At 39.1% G+C, this 21,445-nt stretch overlaps 1 protein-coding gene across 4 annotated transcripts in view; it reads left to right on the top strand.

The window, feature by feature from the left end:
• Positions 1 to 21,445, top strand: part of FHIP1A (FHF complex subunit HOOK interacting protein 1A) — a 420,438-nt gene that overhangs the window by 208,604 nt on the left and 190,389 nt on the right. For all 4 annotated transcript variants that reach the window (XR_013483927.1, XM_020994122.2, XM_020994119.2 and 1 more), the window contains one exon: positions 20,651 to 21,277. Coding sequence is in view for 3 of the 4 variants with exons in the window: in XM_020994122.2 (XP_020849781.1) it covers positions 20,651 to 21,277 (627 nt within the window). In the remaining variant the exon portion in view is untranslated. The remainder of the gene's footprint in view (positions 1 to 20,650; positions 21,278 to 21,445) is intronic.

Raw genomic sequence — 21,445 nt, 5'->3', positions numbered from 1 at the left:
TAAACATTCAACAAGGATGCCAAGCAGTCAATGCAAGATATGCTACATGGTCATGATTGTTAGTTGAGTGGTATATAATACACACACACACACGCATACACACACACACACACACACACACACACACAGAGTTTCAGAGTAGAGAGGAGAGGGATTGTGGTTGGTTCCAGCAGTCAAGGAATGCTTGCTGGAGGAAGTGACACTTAGGTCAGAGCTTACAGGATATGTATAGGGTGTGGCTAAGTGGAGAGCAAAGCGCTGATAGATATTCCATGCAGGGGTCCCAATGTTAGCAAGGCTGGGATTAGAATTTTCTGAATGATAGCTTTTGAGGATGTGTATGACAGAGGTGGGGAAGGTTTTGGCAGTTAAGGGAAAAGGATAGAATTAAGACTAGCTAAAGTGAGTAGTGTATTTATCCCTCTTGTTCTGAGGGTCTGTAACATTAGGGATTTGTCTGTAACACATGCTCTCATGTAACTGAAGAGCAATTGTCAAGGATTTAGAAATGAACCAAAGCCTCACAGGAACTTCTTCCTCTCTCCCTCCCTCATTCTCTTCCTCTTTGCCTTCCTCCCTTCCATTCACCCTACTTCCCTCCCTCTCTTCCTTTCTCTGTTCTTCTTTCCTTTCTTCCCTCTCTTTTTCCCTCTCTTCTTCTTTCTTTTCCTCCCTCCCTTCCTTTCTAAATTCCTCCCTTCCATTCTCCCTTCTTCTCTCCTTTCCTCCCTCTTTCCCTTCTTCCCTCCCTCCCTTCCTTTCTTTTTCCCTTCTTCACTCCCTCCTTTCTTTCCTCTCTTTCTCCCTCCTTCTCTTCCTTCTTCCTTTTTTCCTTCCCTCCTTCTTTTCCTTTCTCCCTCCCTCTCTTAAGGACATTGTTGGCATACTGGTGGGACTGGTAACAGATATGGATTAGGCAGCAATGCCTTTTACCAGTATAATCATTTATTAGCTCCACTGTACAATTTCTTTGAATCTTCAGATATTTAGTAACTGTGGTCAGATTACTTAATTTCTTTGAGCCTCAGTTTTCTCATCTATAAATAAGGGATAATAATAGCCCCTATCTCACATGGTTTTTTGAAGATCAAACAAGAAAATGAATGTACATTGCTTTAAAGTATAATATAAATGTCAGCTAGAATTGTGTATGGAAGTTTGAAAATATCAAATTTAGGCTTGGTGCAGGGATGAATTTTAGAACAATTTAGAGCTATCTTTTAGAGCTATCCAAAGGTAGAATGAGCCTGACTCAGCAGGTAGTAGATTCCTTCTCACTTCAAGAAGAGGCTGGAGGACCGCTTTTGGTGTATATCATATTGGGAGCCTTTTCTGAGTATGTATTGGATTAGCCAGTAACTGAAGTATCTTTCAACTTTGAAATTCTGTAATGATGATGATTAATGGTAATTAAGTGATCATAAATATAAGAAATCTGTGCACAATCACGTCTAAGGCCAAATTTATTGCTCTTTGCAGTGCTATTTAATTTCAGATGTTCAAACTGATTTATATCTTTGTCACATCCTTTGAGATTACAATAAATAAACAATGACACCCTTGATACTTGCTGCCAGAAATACTCCTAACCCAAAGCTTGAGTGGCTGAGCCGTCTTGTTTGTGTTTGTTTGTTTGAATTCAGTTCGGTACATTTTTCTTTCTCTCTTTTTTACATCTTTCTGTTTTTGTTTTGTTTTGTCTTTTTTTTTGTTTTTGCTAGGCAGTGGGGTTAAGTGACTTGCCCAGGGTCACACAGCTAGTAAGTATTATGTGTCTGAGGCTGGATTTGAACTCAGGTCCTCCTGAATCCAGGGCCAGTGCTCTATCCACTGTGCCACCTAGCTGCCCCTACATCTTTCTGTTTTTGAAAAATTATTCAGAGACAGGTAGGTGGTGCAGTGAAGAGATATCCGGCCTTGGAGTCAGGAGGACCTGAGTTCAAATTTGGCCTCAGACACTTGACATTTAATTAGATGTGTGACCCTGGGCAAGTCACTTAACCCCAGTTGCCTCATGAAAAAAAAATTATTCACTATTTATTTTTTGACATTTTTTTTTAACATTTGAGTTCTAAATTCTTTCCCTCCCTCTAGCCCCTCCCTGACTCTTTGAGAAGGCAAGCAGCATGCTATCCATTATACATATGAGGTTATGAAAAAAATTTACGTATTAGCCATGTTGCAAATAATAATATTAATAATAAAAAAGAAGGTGAAAAAAGTATGCCTCACTTTGCACACAGAACATCAGTTCTGTCTCTGGAGGTGAATAGCATTTTTCATCATGAATACTTTGGAATTCTCTTGCATCATTATATTGATCACAATAGCTAAGTCTTTCATAGTTGATCGTCTTTATACTATTGTTACTGTGTACGATGTTCTTCTGGTTCTGGTCACTCACTTTGCATCAATTCATATAAGATATGAACTTTTTCTGAAACCATCCTGCTTATCATTTCCTATAGCAAAGTCCACCTCCATCATATACCACTACTTGTGCAGCCATTCTCTCATTGATGGGCATCACCTCAATTTCCAATTCTTTGCCACCAGAGAAAGAGCTGCTATAAATAATTACTTCCATATGGGTCCTTTTCTCTTTTCTTTGATCTCTTTGAGATACAGACCTAGTAGTGGTATTGCTGGATCAGAGGATATGCACAGCTTTATAGCCCTTTGGGCCTAGTTCCATAATGTTCTCCAGAATGAATGGTTGGACTAGTTCACAACTCGACCAACAGTGCATTCGTGTACCTATTTTTCCATATCCCCTCCAGTATTTCTCATTTGTGAGGTGGTACCTCAGAGTCATTTTAATTTGCATTTCTCTAATATATGGTTATTTAGAGTATTTTAAAAACATGGCTATTGATAGTTTTGATTTCTTCTTCTGAAAACTGCTTGTTCATACCCTTTGACCATTTGTCAGTTGGGGAACGTGAGCCATCTTCTTTAAACTTCTTGCTTACTGCAGCAAGCGTAAGCACTATTTCTGAGGCCACCCTCATGATTTTATGGGCATGTATTGGACCAGGAAATTAATTCTAGGACCAAATGGTGCCAAAGTTGTAGAAGACTTCAAGGCTATGATGGTGAAGGAGAAGGCACACCTCTCAGTTGCTGTGGGACCTCCTGGAAAATATTTAAGTTTTCTACCATAATACTGAGACTGAGACGTAGTATGCTGTTCTGGCTAGAGGGCTGGTCATGGAGTCAGCCTTCAGGCTTTCTCGGATAGATAGGATCATCAAGATAGAGCTGGAGACTGACTAGCTGTCTGACCATGGACAAGTCTTTTTAATCTCTCAGCGACAAATAGACAATAAGTTACAGAAGAATTAGAAATCTATATCACTGAAGGGGGCATCTGCAGCAGGAATTCCCCACACCAAAGAAATCAGAGCTCTGGTTAAAAGCAGATAAACAAAAAACCTCTAGTGTTATAAGGCAGACTTTTGCTTTTATTCCCCATTTGTCTAAGGCTTTCTGTTCATCTTAATTCATTCTTTTCTTGTGCTCTGGGTTTGTCTTTTTTTAGAGCAGTTGAGAAATGTGGATTCGCCGATTGGACTAGGCCATTGTTTCTTCTGTTGTTTCTTTGAAATAAAGTGAACAGTGGCTCCTTGATAGAGGTTTCTATCTTTCTGGCATCAGAGATTCGATTTTACGTCCTAAGTTTCACTCCTGTTCACATAAGCTGAGAATATTAAAGAGTTTTAAAATTTGTTAAATTGCTTCCCCCCTCGTCATGTGTGAAAGAAAGCTTTGTTTTACTTTGTCACAGCTGTACTATTTGTCAGTGTTCCGGTTTGTTTCCTCTGTGTAGTGAAATGCTGATCTGGAACCCATGGAACAGGCCCTTGTGGTGCCATAGAAAGAACTCTGGACTTGGGGCCAGAGGGCCTTGGTTCTACTCAGCTTTTCTACTTTACACTCAGTGTAATCATGGACAAGATTTTCACTTATCTTGGGGCACAACTTTCCTCATATGTAAAATTTCAGATTGGACTAGATCAGAAGTTCTTAACCTAGAGTTAACAAATTTTTTCCCTTTCTTATTTTTCATACCTTTCAATACAGTTGGTCTCCTTTGTAATCCTATGCATATGTATGCTAATATATAATATATTATATAAGTACAATTCGATATACTATATCACTTATTATATCATAATCATATAATTATAATTTAATGTAATTGTATAAATATATAATTAATAATATAGAAGACATGGTTTTATATAATGCATGGTGATAATGTTATATATTAAATATATCTATTGTACATATTGCTTTAAATATTATAACATATAAGTAAGCCAAAATATGTAAATAAGTGTGCTTATATATACACACTTATTATACACATGCACACACATATGTGTGTATATCTCCTGTAGTAGATTGTAAACTCCTTGAAGACAGGGACTATTTCTTTTTTGTCTTTGTGTTTTCTGTCTCTAGCACTGTGTGCACACTTAATAAAGGCTTGTTAATAGACAGTTGGATGGATGGATGGATGGACTGAAAGAGAATGCTTTTAAATCAGAGAATTTTAACCTGAGGTTCATGGATGAATTTCGTTGGGGGAGGTCTTTGAACTTGGATGGAGAAAAAATGCATAATATCTTTATTTTCATTAATCTTTAACTGAAATTTAGCATTTCCTTTGATTAGGAATGTAGACAATAAAACTGTTGTTCTGAGAAGGGGTACATAGGATCTACCAGGCTGCCAAAAGAACCTATGTAAAAGAAAAGAAAGGTTAAGAATTCCTACTTTAAATGAAAAAGTAATGATTTTCTGCTTGTAAATACTTCAAGTTGGTGTTTAAAAAAATTTTTTTTAAGTTTTTGGTAATAACAATTCACATCGGGTTACTTAGGTGTTTTCCTCCAACAACATAGTGAAGCAGGTCTTGGTATTTTTTAAAATGCTGTTGTTCCCATTCTACAAATAAGGAAACTGAAACTCAGGAAGGTTGGTGACTTGCCCAGGGGCACATAGGTGATGTGTGTCAGAGCTGAACCTGAAATCTTGGTCTTAGGACTTTAAGGTTGCTACAGCTTGTTTAGCCTAAAAAACATTGATCGAGTGCCTTCTAGGTGCATGGCACGGTACTGGGTTTTGGAGATAAAGAAATAAAAGGAAGAATAGCCCCTGGCTCAAGGAGCTTCTATTCCTCTGGTGGGATACAACATATAAGAAATTAGTATGTACCTAATTAGTGGAAGAGGGAAGAGAGCCTTAATAAATAGGGGAATCTGGGAAGGGTCCCACTGGGGCAGAGCTTCTTAATCTTTTTTTTTATGTGACAGGCTTCTTTATGTGACAATCTGGTGAAACCTATGAATTCCTCAGAACTGTGTTGTTGAATAGTTGAAGGAAATGCAAAATTTTGGTTAGAAGTTAGTGAAAATAAAGATTTAGGGGCAGCTAGGTGGCTCAGTGGATAGAACACCTGCCCTGGAGTCAGGAGGACCTGAGCTCAAATCCAGCCTCAGGCACTTGACAGTTTCTAGCTGTGTGATCCTGGGCAAGTTACTTAACCCAGATTGCCTTGTAAGGAAAAAAAAAAAGAGAGAGAGAAAATTAAGATTTATTTTTTTCTCATTCAGGTTTGTATACCCCCTGAAACCTATGTACGGACCTTTTGGGGAGGCGGGTCCATAGTTAGAAACCCCTGTTCTAAGAAGTGACACCTGAGCTAAACCTTGAAAGAAACTTTTATTGATATTTTTTATTTTTACCTCGCCTAGATTTCCCCTTGTATCACTTCTTCTTCTCCACTCAGATAGCTATCTCTTAAACAAATAATTATTTTTAAAAAGAAAAAAAGGAAGAATATAAAAAAATCAGCAAAACCTATTAATACCTTGAAAAAAATGTAACATTATATGCAGTGTTTCATATCCATAGACACCCTCTCTCTACAAAGGAGTGGGTTGAGGTGTTTTCTTATATCTCTTCTTTAGGAGCAAACATATTCTTTATAATTTTGCAGCATTTTTCTTTGGTTTTTAGTTATTGTTCTTAAAATAACATTGTTGTAGTCATGTATATTATTTTGCTGGTGCTGTTACCTTCATTTTGTATCCGTGTGTAATTCTTTCCATACTTCTTTATTCATCAGGTTCATCATTTTACCCAGCACAATAATATTCTATTCCATTTGTTTTTTAGTCATTCCACATTCAATGGGCCTTGACTTTTTCCCTAGCTATCATAAAAAGTGCTATTATAAAATATTTTTGTGTATTTTGGGACTAATTTTTAGTCAGTGACCTCCTTGGGAGTGTATGCCTCACTGTGGAACCTTTAAGAAAAAGGATGTGCCTTCATCCTAGCTAGGCTCCATTCTCCCTTGGCCATGTGGTCCAGATCCCTGGCCTTCTATCACCTCACAGTCTTCCCCTCGCCCCAAACTGCTTGGCCACTCCTAGATTTCTCCGACAGTTTTTCAGTATGTAAGATCCATCTTATCTCCATTAAGGTGTTCAGATTCTTAAAATTTAGCCACTGCTCAGATTCTTATAATCTAGCCACTAGCTCACTAATGTTGTCTCCTTAATAGTCTGCCCAGTATGACGGATGTTCTAATAAACCTTGTCTTTGGCTGAAAAAGAAAGAAAGAAAGAAAAAGGGTGTGGAGAGTTTGTCCACTTTATTTGCATAATTCCAAATTGTTTTCCAGGATGCTTATACTGATTTGTTGTATGAAGCCAGGAGTTCTCAGGTGGAGTTGAAGAGGGGAGTGCCATCCAGGAATGGGGCACAGCCTATGCAAAGACAAGGAAGTGGTAGATGACATATCAAATTTAGAGACCAGAAATTAGGCCTGTTTGGTGTGAAGGGGAGTCCTGTGAAATAAGCCTGTTAGGTTGAATCTAAGTTATAAAGCCTCTTAAGTTTCAAGCTGGGGAATTAGGATTTTGTTTTTTTGACAGAATGGAACAATTGGCTGTTATACTTAGCACAGTGCCCAGCGCTTAATAAATGTTTATTGATACAGTTAGACTTCTGGGAGATTATTTTGGCAGTTGTGGGGAGGATGAATCACAGACCAGAAGCCAAGAGTCTACGTAGAAAGTTGTTGCACTGGTCCAGTTGAGAGATGGACTAGATGAGCCACGTGAGTAAGGAAGCTAGGTGGCACCATGGTGCACAGGTTGGAGTCATATATGGTCATGTGTGGCCTTAGACACTTACGAGTTCTGTGTCCCCAAGCAAGTAATTCAACCTATCCGCCTTAGTTTCCTCAACTGTAAAGTGGGGATAATAACATCATCTACCTCCTAGGGTGGTTGTGAAGATGCAATGACAGTCTCTCTGCAAACACTTAGTGCAGGGCCTGGTACGGTGTAGGTGCTATATAAACGCTCATATTCACTTCCCTGTGGAGAGTTTAGAGAGCCTGCAGAAGGGAACAGATGTGAGCGATGCTATGGATGTAGGATTGAGAGATTTAACAAGTGACTAGAGGAAAGAGTCATGTTGGACCCTGAAATTTCAAACCAGGGTCACTGGAAGATGGTGGTGCCCTCAGTGGAAATAGCTATGGTTGGAGGAAGACATACTCAGTTTGAGATGCCTATAGACCATCTACTTGGAGATAGCCAATATCCTATGTGTAGTTGTTGATTTGGGACTAGAGCTCAGACAAGCTCTCTAATAAATGTAGGTATCATCTGTATGGAGATCATCACTGAACAGGTGCTGGTGAGAAGCAGCTTACTGTGTTGGAAAGAGCATTGTTTTTGGAGTCTGAGGCCTTGGAGTTGAATCCCAGAACTTCTACTTGTTTCTTGAGTGACCTTGGACAAATCACTTAATCTTTATGGCTGTATTTCCCAATCTTAGATTAAGGGGTTGGACTTGCTGGCCTCTCTGGAAGCTAGGTGGCTCTGTGGGATAAAGTGCTGGCCTGAAGTCAGGAAGACTCATCTTCGTGAGTTCAAATCTGGCCTCAGATTCTTACTAGCTGTGTGACCCTGGGCAAGTCACTTCACCCTGTTTGCCTCAGTTTCCTTATCTGTAAAACGAGTTAGAGAAGGAAATGGCAAATCACTCAGGTATCTTTGCCAAGAAAACCCTAAATGGGATCACCTAGAGTCAGACATGGCTGAAATGACTGAACAACACCTAGATGACCTTTCCAGCTCTGTCTTATGTAATGACTAAGAAAAATAGAGAAAGGGGCCCTAGGTGGAACTTTGGGCCTTTGTATGCGCTGGGGCTAGAATGTGTCCAAGAAGACCAAAAGGTTAGACAAATGGGAGAACCAAGAGGGAGCAGGCATTAAAACCCACGGAGGGAAGAGTGTTGGGATGGAAGGGACTGTATCAAATGCTGCAGATGGAGTGAAAAGGACTGAGAAAGGCCGCTGTGGTCAGCAATTCAGAGATGAAGCTGTAACTCAGCAGGCAGCTAGCTGGTACATTGAACATAGTGCTGGCCTTCCAGTTGGAAAGACCTGAGATGGAGTCCTCTTTTAGCCTCAACAGTTCCTTTCTCTCTAAAATGAGAGGAGTGTGGATAATAATAGTATCTATTGCAGTAACACTTTGAAATCTTGATTCTATATAAATATTATTATTACTATTAATAATAATAACTAACATTTCTATAGAGCTTGCCATGTGTCAGCCACCATCCTAAGCTCTTTGTGATTATGATTTCATTTGATTCTTGCAGCAACCCTAGGAAGTAGGTGTTATTATTATCCCCATTTTACAGATGAGGAAACTGAGACAAACCGTGCCCAGGATCACACAGCTCACATGCGTCTGAGACCAGATTTGAACTCAGAAAGATGAGTATTCCCAACTCCAAACCCAGAGATCTGTCTGCTGCACCACTTGGTTGCCCCCTTTTCATTGTACCAAGGTGCAGAAGTTCTTTTTTCACCGCTCCCTGTTGGAATGATCTGATCTTTTGGTAGATTGCTATTGTGTTCTTCCTCATTTTTGTGCAGACTTTCTTCTCCTTCTCTTTGAAGGAGAGATAGGTGAGGTGAGGTGATAATTGAGGGGCAGCACCATTACTCCAGGTCAAGACCTCCTGGGGCCTGTTCTCCTCACTATGCATTCTCCCTTCTTCTTTTCTGGGCTTTGATGCTTATAAATAGGCCTATTGTAATCCCCAGGAAGAATTGAAGCAGGGAGGAAAAAATAATAATTTGAGTGTGCTTTCTTGCCTTTTTACCTCTAATTAGTTTTAATTAGTCTTTAGTAGCTCAAAGAAAAGGCTAGTATTAAACACTAACGCTCTTTTTGATGAAGGGGTTTTCCAAACGTGACTTGTGCAATTTAGAATCAAAAGCAACCTTGGAGATTATTACCCTCCCCCTCATTTTTTTTTTATTTTGGCAAGGCAGTTGGGGTTAAGTGACTTGCTCAGGGTCACACAGCTAGTAAGTGTCAAGTGTCTGAGGCTGGATTTGAACTCAGGTCCTCCTGACTCTAAGGCCAGTACTCTCTCCACTACGTCATCCAACTGACACCCCCCTGCCCCCCCCACACTCATTTTATAGATGAGGAAACTGAGGTCCACATGACCTCAGGTCTTCTGAAGGGAGATTATTTGACTTGTTCATGGTAACAAAGGGAAGTAGCCAAGAGAAGACTCAAACTGAGGCCCTTTGACTACAAATCTGGGACTATTTCCAATACAGGCATGCCTCATCTTATTGCATTTCTCTTTATTGTGCTTTGCAGACATTGCATTTTTTACAAATGGAAGGTTTGTGGCAACCCTGTGATGAGCAAGCCTGTTGGTGCCATTTTTCTAACAGCGTGTGCTCACATCATGTCTGTGTCACGTTTTATTAGTTCTCACAGTATTTCAAACCTCTCCATTATGATCATATCTGTTATGGTGATCTCTGATGTGTGATCTTTGATTACTGTGTTTGATTATCATGACTTTGTAAGACAGGGAACTTAATCGTTAAATATGTGTATTCTGACTAGTCCATCAACTGGCCATTCCCTCATCTCTCTTCCTCTCCTTGGGTCTCTATTTCCTGAGACACCACAGTATTGAAGAATATTACATAAACTTAATTGATAATGCACTGGTGGAGTTTGAGAGTATTGACTCCAATTTTGAAAGAAGTTCTATTGTGGATAAAATACTATCAAACAGCATCGCATGCTACAGAGAAATCTTTCATGAAAGGAAGAGTCAGTTGATGAAGCGAAATTCATTGTCTTATTTTAAGAAATGGCCACAGCCACCCCAACCTTCATCAGCCACTACTCTGATCAGTCAGCATAAAAGCAAGACCCTCTACCAGCAAAATGATTATAACTAACTGAAGGCTCAGATGATGGTTAGCTTTTTTTTTTCTAGCACTAAAATATTTTTAATTGAAGTATGTACATTTTTTATTTAGACATAATACTATTGTATGCTTAATATACTACAGTGTAGTGTAAACACAACTTTTATATGCATTGGGAGACAAAAAAGTCACGTGACTCGCTTTATTTTGGTATCTGCTTTGTTGTGGTAGTCTAGAACAGAACCTGCAATATCTCTGAGGCATGCCTATATATTTCTTTGCTTAGGAATGGCTGGTGTAGAAGAAGTAGGTAGTTTAGATCTCCTACCCCTATACTCCTTTGACAAAAATAAAATGAAATAACTCAAATGTCTTTACAAAACAAAAAATGTCTTTCCAACATTAGGGGAAAACATTCTCTGAAGGGTACAAATTGTTATTCTTAGAATAGCCAAGGCTTGTCACTGGTGTGAACAACATTCTTTGCATAGCTACAAGATACATCTTTCTCCCCCTTCTTTTAAATGAATTTATTGTTAATCATAACAGCATCCACATAATTTTGAAAAATAGTAATACTTCAGTAAAGAAGATTGAAGATTGAAGTGTATGTGTAGGAAAATCTGTCTCTAGGAGATAGGTTTGCTTCTTTTTAGATTTACATATTGATCCCTGTGTGCTTCACAGTGACTCTGTGGTTTACTCAGGGGCCTGCATTTGAGAGCTACTGATCTAGTCCAATCTTTGTCCTCTTCTCCTATGAGCTATATCTTTAAACTTCCTCTCGGAGTGTCTTCCATGTGCCAGGCTCTGTGCTAAATGCTAGAAGTATAAGGTTAAAAATGAAATATTCTCTTCTTTTGAAGAGCTTATATTCTGTTGAGAGAGACAACATATGAAAAATTTGTTCACAATTTTGGGGGTGAGGCTCTTAAAGTAGGGGATTCAGGAAGGATCTATAGGAAGCCAGGCTTGAAATGACATTTTTAGAGAAAAAAGGGTTCTAAGGGGCAGAGATAAGGAGAGGGAGTGCATTCGACGGATAAGGGTAGGGTTGAGGAGGGGGAGAGGAGCAAACAGCCTCTGCAAAATGGTAGATCTGGGAAATTGTATATCATGTAAGGAACAGAAAAAAGGCTAGTTAGACTGAACAATAGAGTATATGAAGGGGAGTAATATATAACAAAGCTGGAAAGGTAGTTTGGAGCTAGGTTGTAAATGACTTTAAATGTCAAACAGAGGAATTTGTATTAGATCTTAGAGGTAATAACAGACCACTGGGGTTTATTGGTCAGGATAGTACCATGGTTAGATATGTATTTTAGAAATATATTTGGGCAGTTGGAGCCTTCTCAGATTAGCTGGTCCATCCTAGATATGCCATTTTAAGGAAAATGTCCAGCTTGGTGATGTCTTCATTTCTGTCTAGGCTGCATTCCCAACTCTCTAGACTATTTCTTCCATGCCACAAAAGCTTCTTCACCCTGGAAGTTCACTTAACCCCTGGGTTTCTCACACTGGAAGTACCCTGTGCCCTTGTGGCCTCTTCCTCTGATTGGCTGGATTCTCTCAGAAGCTCCATTTTAAGGAGGACACCCAGACCAACCATATCTTTATTCTTATTAAGACTAATTGAGACTCTCTAGACTTTCTTTACCATATTCCCTCAGAGGTACCTTCTCTTCTCCCATGCTCCATCCTTTTCAGCTTTCATTTCATGTCATCTTTCCCCCATTAGAATGTAAGATCCTTAAGGACAGAGACTATCTTTCTACTTGCCTTTGGATTCCCAGCACTTTGCACACATCATAAGCTCTTTATAAATGCTTGTTAACTTGACTTAGAGGATGGGTTTGAGAGGAGTAAGACTTGAGGCAGAGAGACCAGTTAGGAGGCTATTGAAATAGTCCAGGAGAAATGAGGTGAAAGTCTTAATAATTAGTGTGTGGCAGTTCAAGGACAAAGAAGGAACGAACGTGAGAGATGTTGTGGAAGTAGAATCAATAGAACTTGAAAACTATTAACATCAATAGAGTGAGGAACGATAAGGATCAGGAATGGCTTTGAGATTACAAATCTGAGTAACCAGAAAAGAAGAGAGTTTGAGGGAAAAGATGAATGAGTTCTTTCTTGGACATGTTGATTTTGAGATGCCTGTGAGATGTCTGATTTGAAATGTCTAGCAGGTAGGTGATAGGACGTTTGTTTGGATCTTCTGAATAACATTGTTCTGTGTTAGGTGTTGGTCATGTTCTGTTTTGGATAACAAGCACTGTTTTGAACATCTCGAGTCTGAGATGCCTGTGGGATATCTAGTTTAAAATGTCTGATAGGCTGTTAATGTTGTACAGCTGGAGGTAAGAAGTGACACTAGGACTGGATGCCTAGATCTAGCTCATATGTATAAGGGTGATCATTGGACACATGGGAATTGGTAAGATCATCAAGAGAGTATAGAGACAGAAGAGCCTTAGGATATACCCATTGTTAATGGGCATGCCATGGATACAGTTCTAACAAAGAAGATTGAGAAGGGGGTCAGTGGCAAATGCAGTAGAGAGATCAAGAAGATGATGATTGAAAAGGGACCATTGGACACTAATGCACTGTTGGTGGAGTTGTAAACTGATTCACCCATTCTGGAGAATGGTTTGGAACTATGCCCAAAGGGCAGTCAAAGTATGCATACTCTTTGATCCAGCAATACCACTACTAGGGTGATATCTCAAAGAGATCATAAAAAAGAGAAAAATATATAAAATATTTATAAAAAATATTTATAGCAGCTCTTTTTGTGGTGGATTGGAAATTGAGGAGATGGCCATCAATTGGGGAATGACTGAATAAGTTGTGGTATATGCTTATAATGGTATATTACTGTGCTATTAGAAATGATGAGCAGACTGATTTCAGAAAAACCTGAAAAGACCTATATGAATTGATGCAAAGTGAAGTGAGCAGGACCAGGAAGACATTGTACATAGTAACAGTGGTAATTTATGATGATCGACTGTGAATGACTTAGCTATTTTCAGTAATACAACGATCCAAGACATTTCTAAAGAGCTCATGATGAAAAATGCTATCCACCTCCAAGAGAATGAATGCAGATTGAAACATACTATTTTTCACTTTTTGTATTTTTTGTGTGCATTTTTTTTCATTTGGGCCTCTGTCTTCTTTTACAACATGACTAATATGATAATAGGTGTTGCATGATTCCACATGTATAACTTATATCAAATTGCTTACTGTTTCAGGGAGGAGGGAGGTGAAGAAGGGATAGAGAAAATTTGGAACTCAAAATTTGTTTAAAATGAATGTTAAAAATTGTCTTTACATGTAACTGGGGAAAAAGAAAATATCATTAAAGAAAAGAAAAAGGACCATTGGATTTGGCAGTTAAGAGATTATTGTGGAGAGAGTAATTCCATTTGCATGATGAGCTTGCAACCCAGACTTAAAAGAGTTGAGAAATGAGTGTACACAGACAAGTAAATACACAGAAATTTTCATTTGGGGTAGATCACTAATAACTGAGTGATAATGGTGGTTATGATCAGGAAAAGCCTTTTGCTGGATAATGGTATCTTAGTTGAGTCTTGAAGTTGCACAGAGGATAATGGAATGAAGCTGAAAGACCAATTTATGGGCTATTGTAATAGCTGTAATTTGGAAGAAAATTATGGGTTTTTTTTGGGAAATAATGAGTTCTGTTTTGAACATGTTGAATTTGAGATGCCCTTAAGGCATCCATTTTGGAATGTCCAATAAGCAATTAATTGGTGATGTGGGACTGAAGCTTAGGAATGAGAGAGAATGGAGTGGGATGCAATGAAGTCATCTGCATAGAGTAGGTGAGAAAGAGGAGGAGTTGGTCAGCACTTTTCCCAAAGTTACCTAAGATTTCTAAATTGCTAAAGCCAATGCCCTTGTTCAGTTCTCATCTTTTTTGACCTTTATGTACCACTTAGCAGGAGTGATGAGTACCTGAAGTCACTGAAAATCAAGGGAGACTAGGGAGAATTCTCATTAGCTTTAAAAAAAACACTTTGGAAATAGGTCTTTGGTAAGCATTTTTCCTATCTACTGCCACTTTCTCCAAGCCAGCTGAAAAGATGGGAGAGAAATCCTCTTTTGAGGAAAAGGCCCATTGTATTGACTCTTGTTTCCATCCATATGTAGGATATGTCAGCATTTTAAAATGTCATCAACTCTCTCGGTGTCTGCTTGTTGCCATGGCTGGCTTGTAGAGCTGAAGACTTTAGAGATGAGAGTGAAGAATTCTCCTGGAAATATTTATTTTTTATTTTATTTTTTTGTAGTCATGCAAAACATACCAATAATAGTCATATTGTGAAATAAAACAGACAAAAAAACTCAAGAAAAATTTAAAAAGTGGAAAAAATACCCAAAGATTGATACAGTCTGTGTTCAGACACCATCAGTTATTTCTCTGGGGCTGGATAGCATTTTTCATCCTAAGTCCTCCAGAGTTGTCATGGATCATTGTGTTGCTGAGAATAGCTAAGTCATTCACAACTAATTATCTTACAATATTGCTATTACTTCGTACCCAGTACATTTCACTTTGCATCAACCCATGTAAGTCTTTCTAGGTTTTTCTGAGAGTATCTTGCTCATCATTTCTTACAGTATAATAGTGTTTCCTCATAATTATGTACCACCACTTATTCAGCCATTCCCCAATTGATATGCATCCCCTCAGTTTCTAATTCTTTACCCCCAGAAAAGATCTGCTATAAATATTTTTGTATGTGTAGGTTCTTTTCTTTTTTGTTTTTTATCTCTTTTGGGATATAGACCTAGTAATGGTGTTGCTATGTCAAAGGGTATGTATGGTTTTATAGCCCTTTGGCCATGGTCTGTAGGTATTTTTTTATACCAATCATATGATTTAGATTGGGAAGACTCCTCTAAAGATTATCTGGTTCAATCAACCCTGTCATTTTTCAAATGAGGAAACTGAGTCAGAGAGGTGAATTGACCATTCCAATGTCACACAGAGAGTAGGTAGCTAAATCCAGAATTCTCCACTATTGGATCAAAATCTCTGTAGTCTGTAACTCATCCCCAGTTTTATGAGTATAAAAGTGGTATGATGATGATGGCACTGGATGGTAACAGAGTTGTTAGAGAGCATGGGTTCTCGTCTTACCTCTGTGTATATAATCTTAGCAGTTCACCTCCCACATTCTGTTCTTATTTTTAAAATGAGGTGGTTAGATTTGTTGACCTGTAAGATCTCTTCTTGCGCTGACATTCCCTCTTGAGTGAGTGATGTATTCATTATAAATGATGTTGATGACAGATGGGGTTACAAAGCACTTGTTCTGCTCTAATTACCAGAGTACCTTTGGCAGTAAAGAAGTCCAGCCTTGTCCCAGGATCAGGCAAACTTCAGAGGGCCAGGGCTTATGCTGATACTGATCAGTGGATGCAAAATATGTGTTAAGACTTTTCTCTTAAGAGGAACAATCATCTAGTAAAAGTCTAACAAGAAGAAGTCAGTATGAATGGAATGTCTGGAGGTGAAAGGCACAGTTGGTGAACACTTCACTTGCTGACTTTTCTTTCCTACCATGATGCTACTTAGCATGAGCATTTCAGGGGATTTAGAATGTGTTGGGTTCAGCAGTGGCTTCAGTGAAATAGCAAATCAAGAATATAAATAATCCCCTGCTGATAACTCAGGTGTGTGTGCACCTCTATGCATATGTATACACACGTGCTTGTACACAGCAGGGCTGCAGATTGAATAGAGTCTTGTCTGCCAGCAGGGAAGAATGACAAGGGAATTCTTCAATCAGACACTCATCTCCCTGATGGAGAAGAGGAATGAGTAAACTCTTGGTTCACGGTTCTGTTTATACTCAAGTTAATCAGGAAAGATAATCATTTGTTGGCTCTCAAGTTAATCAGGAAAGATAATCATTTGTTGGCTTAAGTGAGCACCTTGTGACCTGAGTATGTTGGTCATTATGTAAAAATGTTATGAGAACTCCTTACTGAAGTGTTCCTGAAACATAAACATGCTTCTGGAATTCAGGTAGTTATCATTTATGATTGGCACTAATGAGGGCAGTGCACTGAGTTCAAACAAATGAATAGAGCAATTAATGGAAGTGTAAAGGGTACCCAAATTAGAAATTTATTCATCATTCTTCCTGTTGTGACTGCTCTCTGGCTTTGACTAGGGAGTATGTTTATCCTAAGGCTGACTAACCTTCTAGTTAGGTTCAAAACATTTAGCTGTATAGATTACATGGACTTGGGATGGTGAAACACCATTGACCAAGCTGTAAGGGTTGTTTTTTTAGACCCTTGTTGATTATCTCATGAAATGGTGCTAATATATATGATTGGTAGAAGGAGAAGTAGTAGTAGGAGTAGTAGAAGTTATTGTAGTAGGAGCTATAGTAGTAATAGTAGTTATAGTGGTAGTAGTAGTAGTTGTGGTAGTAGTAATAGTAGTGGTGGTGGTGGTAGTAGTAGCCATAGTAGTGGTAGTAGTAGTATAAAAATACTAGTGGTAGTGGTGGTAGTAGCAGTGATACTATTAGTAGAGGCAATAGTAGTAATGCTAGTAGTAGTGGTGGTGGTGGTAGTAGTAGTAGTAATATTATTTGTAGTAATAGTTGTAATTATGATGATGATAATGATGATGATAGCAGCTGGCAGTGTGATGTGGTGGTACAAACAGAAATGGACTTGGAGCTGAGAGAGATCTGGGCTCCGAGCCTGCCTGACACTATTGTCTCAGTTTGCACCATTTTGGGGGTGGAGCTGAGAGGGGCTAGGTGTGTATGTCTGACAAATTATTCTTTGAGAGGTTCCACGTTAACCCAGGGGCTTTGCATGCATGGCAGGGTTTGCTATAGGGATGAGTTGCATCTCTAAAGAAAGTATTATGTAGTCATTAGCAGCTCCTGTCTGAACTTTTGTCTGTCTTTTTAGGTTTACCCAGCCAGAGAATTAGCACAGGACTAAATTGGGAGAAAAATAAATGTAGTCTGGACAGGTTGGTAGAGATCTGTCCTTGGAGTCAGGAAGGACCTGCCTCTATCTCAAAGTAGTTTTGTGACCATGGGCAAGTCATTTAATCTTTCCATACCCTAGGCAAATAAATCTTCAATGATCTTAAATTGAATAGGAGTGGCAGATCAGCCATGGAAGGAGTTCTCACACCAGGAGTGAGAAGTGAAATCCCTGCAGAGGTGAAATCACAGGTCTGCCTTCCTCTAAAATAGAAACAAAAAAATTAGAAGAGCAATGCAAATTGTTGGGAACTCAGCATTTAATAGAATAAGAGATTTTGAAAGAAAATAAATACTGGGAAAATGTAAATCATGATTAAATAAATAAGTTGTTTTACTATGTGGTGTACTTTGTGGGTGTATATATGTATATGTACACATGGTGTGCATACATGATACAACTATAAATGCTTACACTTATATGTAGGGGTATATTTTAAAAGAATGAGGTGATTTTCAGTCTGAGTTTTAAAAAATTTCTGGCTCTGTGTCATCTATAAAAATGCCTGCATATCTATTTTTTGGACATAATTTTGGGTTAAGCTACTTTATTTTTCATGCTGCTCTTTTAGAGGACCTATGTGAAAGGGGTGCTTTCTCCCCACCTTTGGCAGAACTTTAAAGGTGTCTATCTAAAGTGAACTTCACCAGAAGAACTGATACAGTAGGCAATTTTTTCATTCTATATAATCTGAAGCCTTGGAAGGTCAGAAATTTTTAGGGTGGCATCCATAGGATGGAGAAGCAGCAAGATATAGTAGAGAGAGAGCTATCTTGAAAATGTGGGTTTAAGCCCTACTCCTAACATAGACTAGCCAGATGACCCCGGGCAAATCACTTAACTTTTTGATGCCCCAGGCAAATTATCTGACGCTATAAATTGCATAACAGGTAGCAATCTCCATTAATAGAGTTTCCTTACTAGACATTCTCTATAACAAATGAAATCAAAGCTCATTAATAGAAAACCAAACAAGCATGACATTTTGAGCTGAAAGGAGCTATATAGACTGTTCAGTCCAATTTATGATGGTGACACCCTTTGGAACAGTGTAGTCATGGGATATATCTTTCAGCATTGTAGACACTCAGAATAAAGGAAGAAGAGGGGGAGTAAAGTTTCCTAGTGTTCTGAGGATCAAATCAAGTCTCCTTGGGCATGGGAGAGATTCCTGTGGCCTTCTGGTTAGGAGTATGAGGTATTTGTAAGGAAGAGGAACAATTCATTGAGGTGTGAGTGATGATGGGAGGTAATACCTGCATTTAGAAAAGTTCTTTAAGTAAAAGTGGCCCCAAAGTAGTTCTGCTGGCATGGTATAGTAACAAGAACACCACAGAGTCAGCTGCCATCTTAATTTCTCCAGTGCCAAAAGGCCTTTATCTAAGGTTTCTTTTGATTTTCCATTTGGAATGACTTCATTAATCTTAAAAGTGGTCAAATGAAATGATATATGGAAAACAGTTTGTCATCATTAAGCCCTGTGTGTGTTATTATTATGAAGTTATTAACACTCTCCCAGGAAAAGGTAGTGGAGCATCCAGAAGATAATCAAATCTCGGTGATTTTATAGCACAGAGGAAACGGTACATTTCACCTCTTTTAGATTTTGGGGTAACTTAATACTCAGGGTAAGTTAGGATCATAGGTTTAGAGAAATAAGAAATTTAGGAAATCAACTAGTTCGATACTTTTTAACTTTTTACATTTGGAGAAACCCAAGTCCATAAAGGTGTGCCCAAGGTTACAAAGGTAATAAGTAGCAGAGCTGGGTTTTGACATGAAATCCACCACTGGTTTTACTGTGTCAGGCTGCTTCTCACAGGTCATCTGTTCTAATTTCCTAACATAGGTACAGAATCTGTTATAACGCATCAGATATAGCATGGTGCCAGAAGAGTAGTGAAATTAGCCTGCCCCAATTAACAAGACGCTGAGAAGGCAAACTGTGAAAGATGTGAGCAAAGTCACCAATTAAATCAAAGCCTTGGGCCGACTAAGCATTATTGTGAGTCTGAGCTTTAAAAGGACGTGAGCATGAAACTGGTTTACAGCTGGGTCTTCCAACTTTTGTTTTTCCTTTTGGCTGGGGGCCACTGAAGAGGTAAATGCATAGCATGCTCCATCTTTGAAATTCCCAGGGCCAGAATAGATTTATCCGCTAATAATGATAATAAAAATAATGGTGATGGTGATGATGATGATGATGATAGGTACAGTGGGTAAGTATACTGGACTTGGAGGCAGGAAGGAAGGTCTGAGTTCAGATCCAGCCCTAGACACTTACTGGTTGTTTCCCCAGGCAAGTAACTTAATCTCTTTTAGACTCAGGTTTCTTATCTGTAAAATGAGGATAATAATAATACCTACCTGACTGAGTTGTGAGAATCCAATAACATATGTAAAGAACTTTGCAACCTTAAGCTATATAAGTCCTGGCTTCTTCTTTTTGTTCTCCTCCTCCTCCTTCTCCTCACTAATGGGCAGTGTGGTTAATTCTAGGGGTTTTCTGTTTGTTTGGTTTTGGACCTGTGATTTCACTGGTAGAGAATCTCCTATTACAGCAGATCAGCTGTTGATCTTTAGTTTATAATCTTAGAGATTTGCCTGGGGAGTAGAGAGCTTAGGTGACTACCCAGGGCTTACACAGCCAATATGTGTCAGAGTTAAGACTTGAACTTTTCTGATTCCTGGGTTGGCTCTCTCTCCCCATCTCCTTGCCTCTCGTGCTTGCCTTTTGGTGGACAAAAGGCAGCCATGAAGAGGATCTCATGAGGAGAAGGGAAAAGGCTGGGAAATGGATGCCTGGTTAGTGCATAATTTTGTAGATAAAGATTGACCAATTGTGTGGGGAAAAAATCCCACCATACAGGTCCTCAAAGTATTCATTGCACTTACATACCATACACCAGATATATAACAATGTTATAATATTGTTACATTTCTGTCACTTTGCAAGACTTAAAATAATATATAAATATAAACTCTGGCAAACCCTGCCCTCTTGGAGGTCTCATAGTCTGTTAGGGGAATGTGATGGATTCAGAGTCCAGTGGGCTTTCTACCACACATCTCTATTGTTGTATATCTTTGTTGACTTTTGGACAAGGGCATGCATGGATGCTGAAGGGTGTCTGTGACGTTTATACTTTGGGTCAAGAAAATGAAATTTACAAGGTCCTAAACCATGAAAATCAAACACACATACACACTCTCTGTCTCTGTTTCTCTGTTTTTGTCTCTGTCTCTGTGTGTGTCTCTGTCTCTCTTCACAAATAGAATGATTTGTGTTTCATTTTGGCACAGGTTGTGAAAATCTTGGAGAAACATGACCCTTTGAAAAATGCCCAGGCAAAATACGGATCTATCTCTTCAGATGAGGCCAGTGCTGTCCAGAATTATGTAGAACACATGCTTTTCCTGCTGATTGAAGAGCAGGCTAAGGATGCTGCGATGGGACCCATTCTGGAGTTTGTGGTCTCAGAGAACATCATGGAGAAGCTATTCCTTTGGAGCTTGAGGCGAGAGTTCACTGATGAAACTAAGATTGAACAGCTGAAGATGTATGAGATGTTGGTGACCCAGTCCCACCAGCCTCTGTTGCACCACAAGCCCATCTTAAAACCCCTAATGATGTTGTTGAGCTCTTGTTCTGGGACAGCCACACCGGCCGTGGAGGGAGAGCTGGTTGTCTTGCTCAACCAACTCTGTTGCATCCTAGCCAAAGACCCATCCATTTTAGAACTCTTTTTCCACACTAGCGAGGATCAAGGAGCTGCCAACTTCCTCATCTTCTCCCTTCTGATTCCCTTCATTCATCGTGAGGGAACAGTGGGACAGCAGGCACGAGATGCTCTCCTTTTCATCATGGCCCTCTCAGCCGAGAACAGCATGGTGGCCAGACACATCGTGGAGAACACCTACTTTTGTCCAGTAAGTTTTTGCATGTGGTCAACACTTTTGTTTCCACCCATTCTTCCCCATCCAGTGTTAGTTCTCATTAGTCTTTTCCTTTCCTTTCCTTCTTTTAACTACTTTGTGTCTTGCTTCACATGTAGTGTTGAAAGATGTTATGCCTTTGGGGAAGACAGTGTTGGAGAG

This window comes from Phascolarctos cinereus, unplaced genomic scaffold, assembly GCF_003287225.1.
Source record: "Phascolarctos cinereus isolate Bilbo 61053 unplaced genomic scaffold, phaCin_HiC Scaffold_9;HRSCAF=440, whole genome shotgun sequence".
NCBI classification, from domain to species: Eukaryota; Metazoa; Chordata; class Mammalia; order Diprotodontia; family Phascolarctidae; genus Phascolarctos; species Phascolarctos cinereus.
Note: the sequence above shows the minus strand (reverse complement) of the source record. Positions and strands in the feature narration are given on the sequence as shown.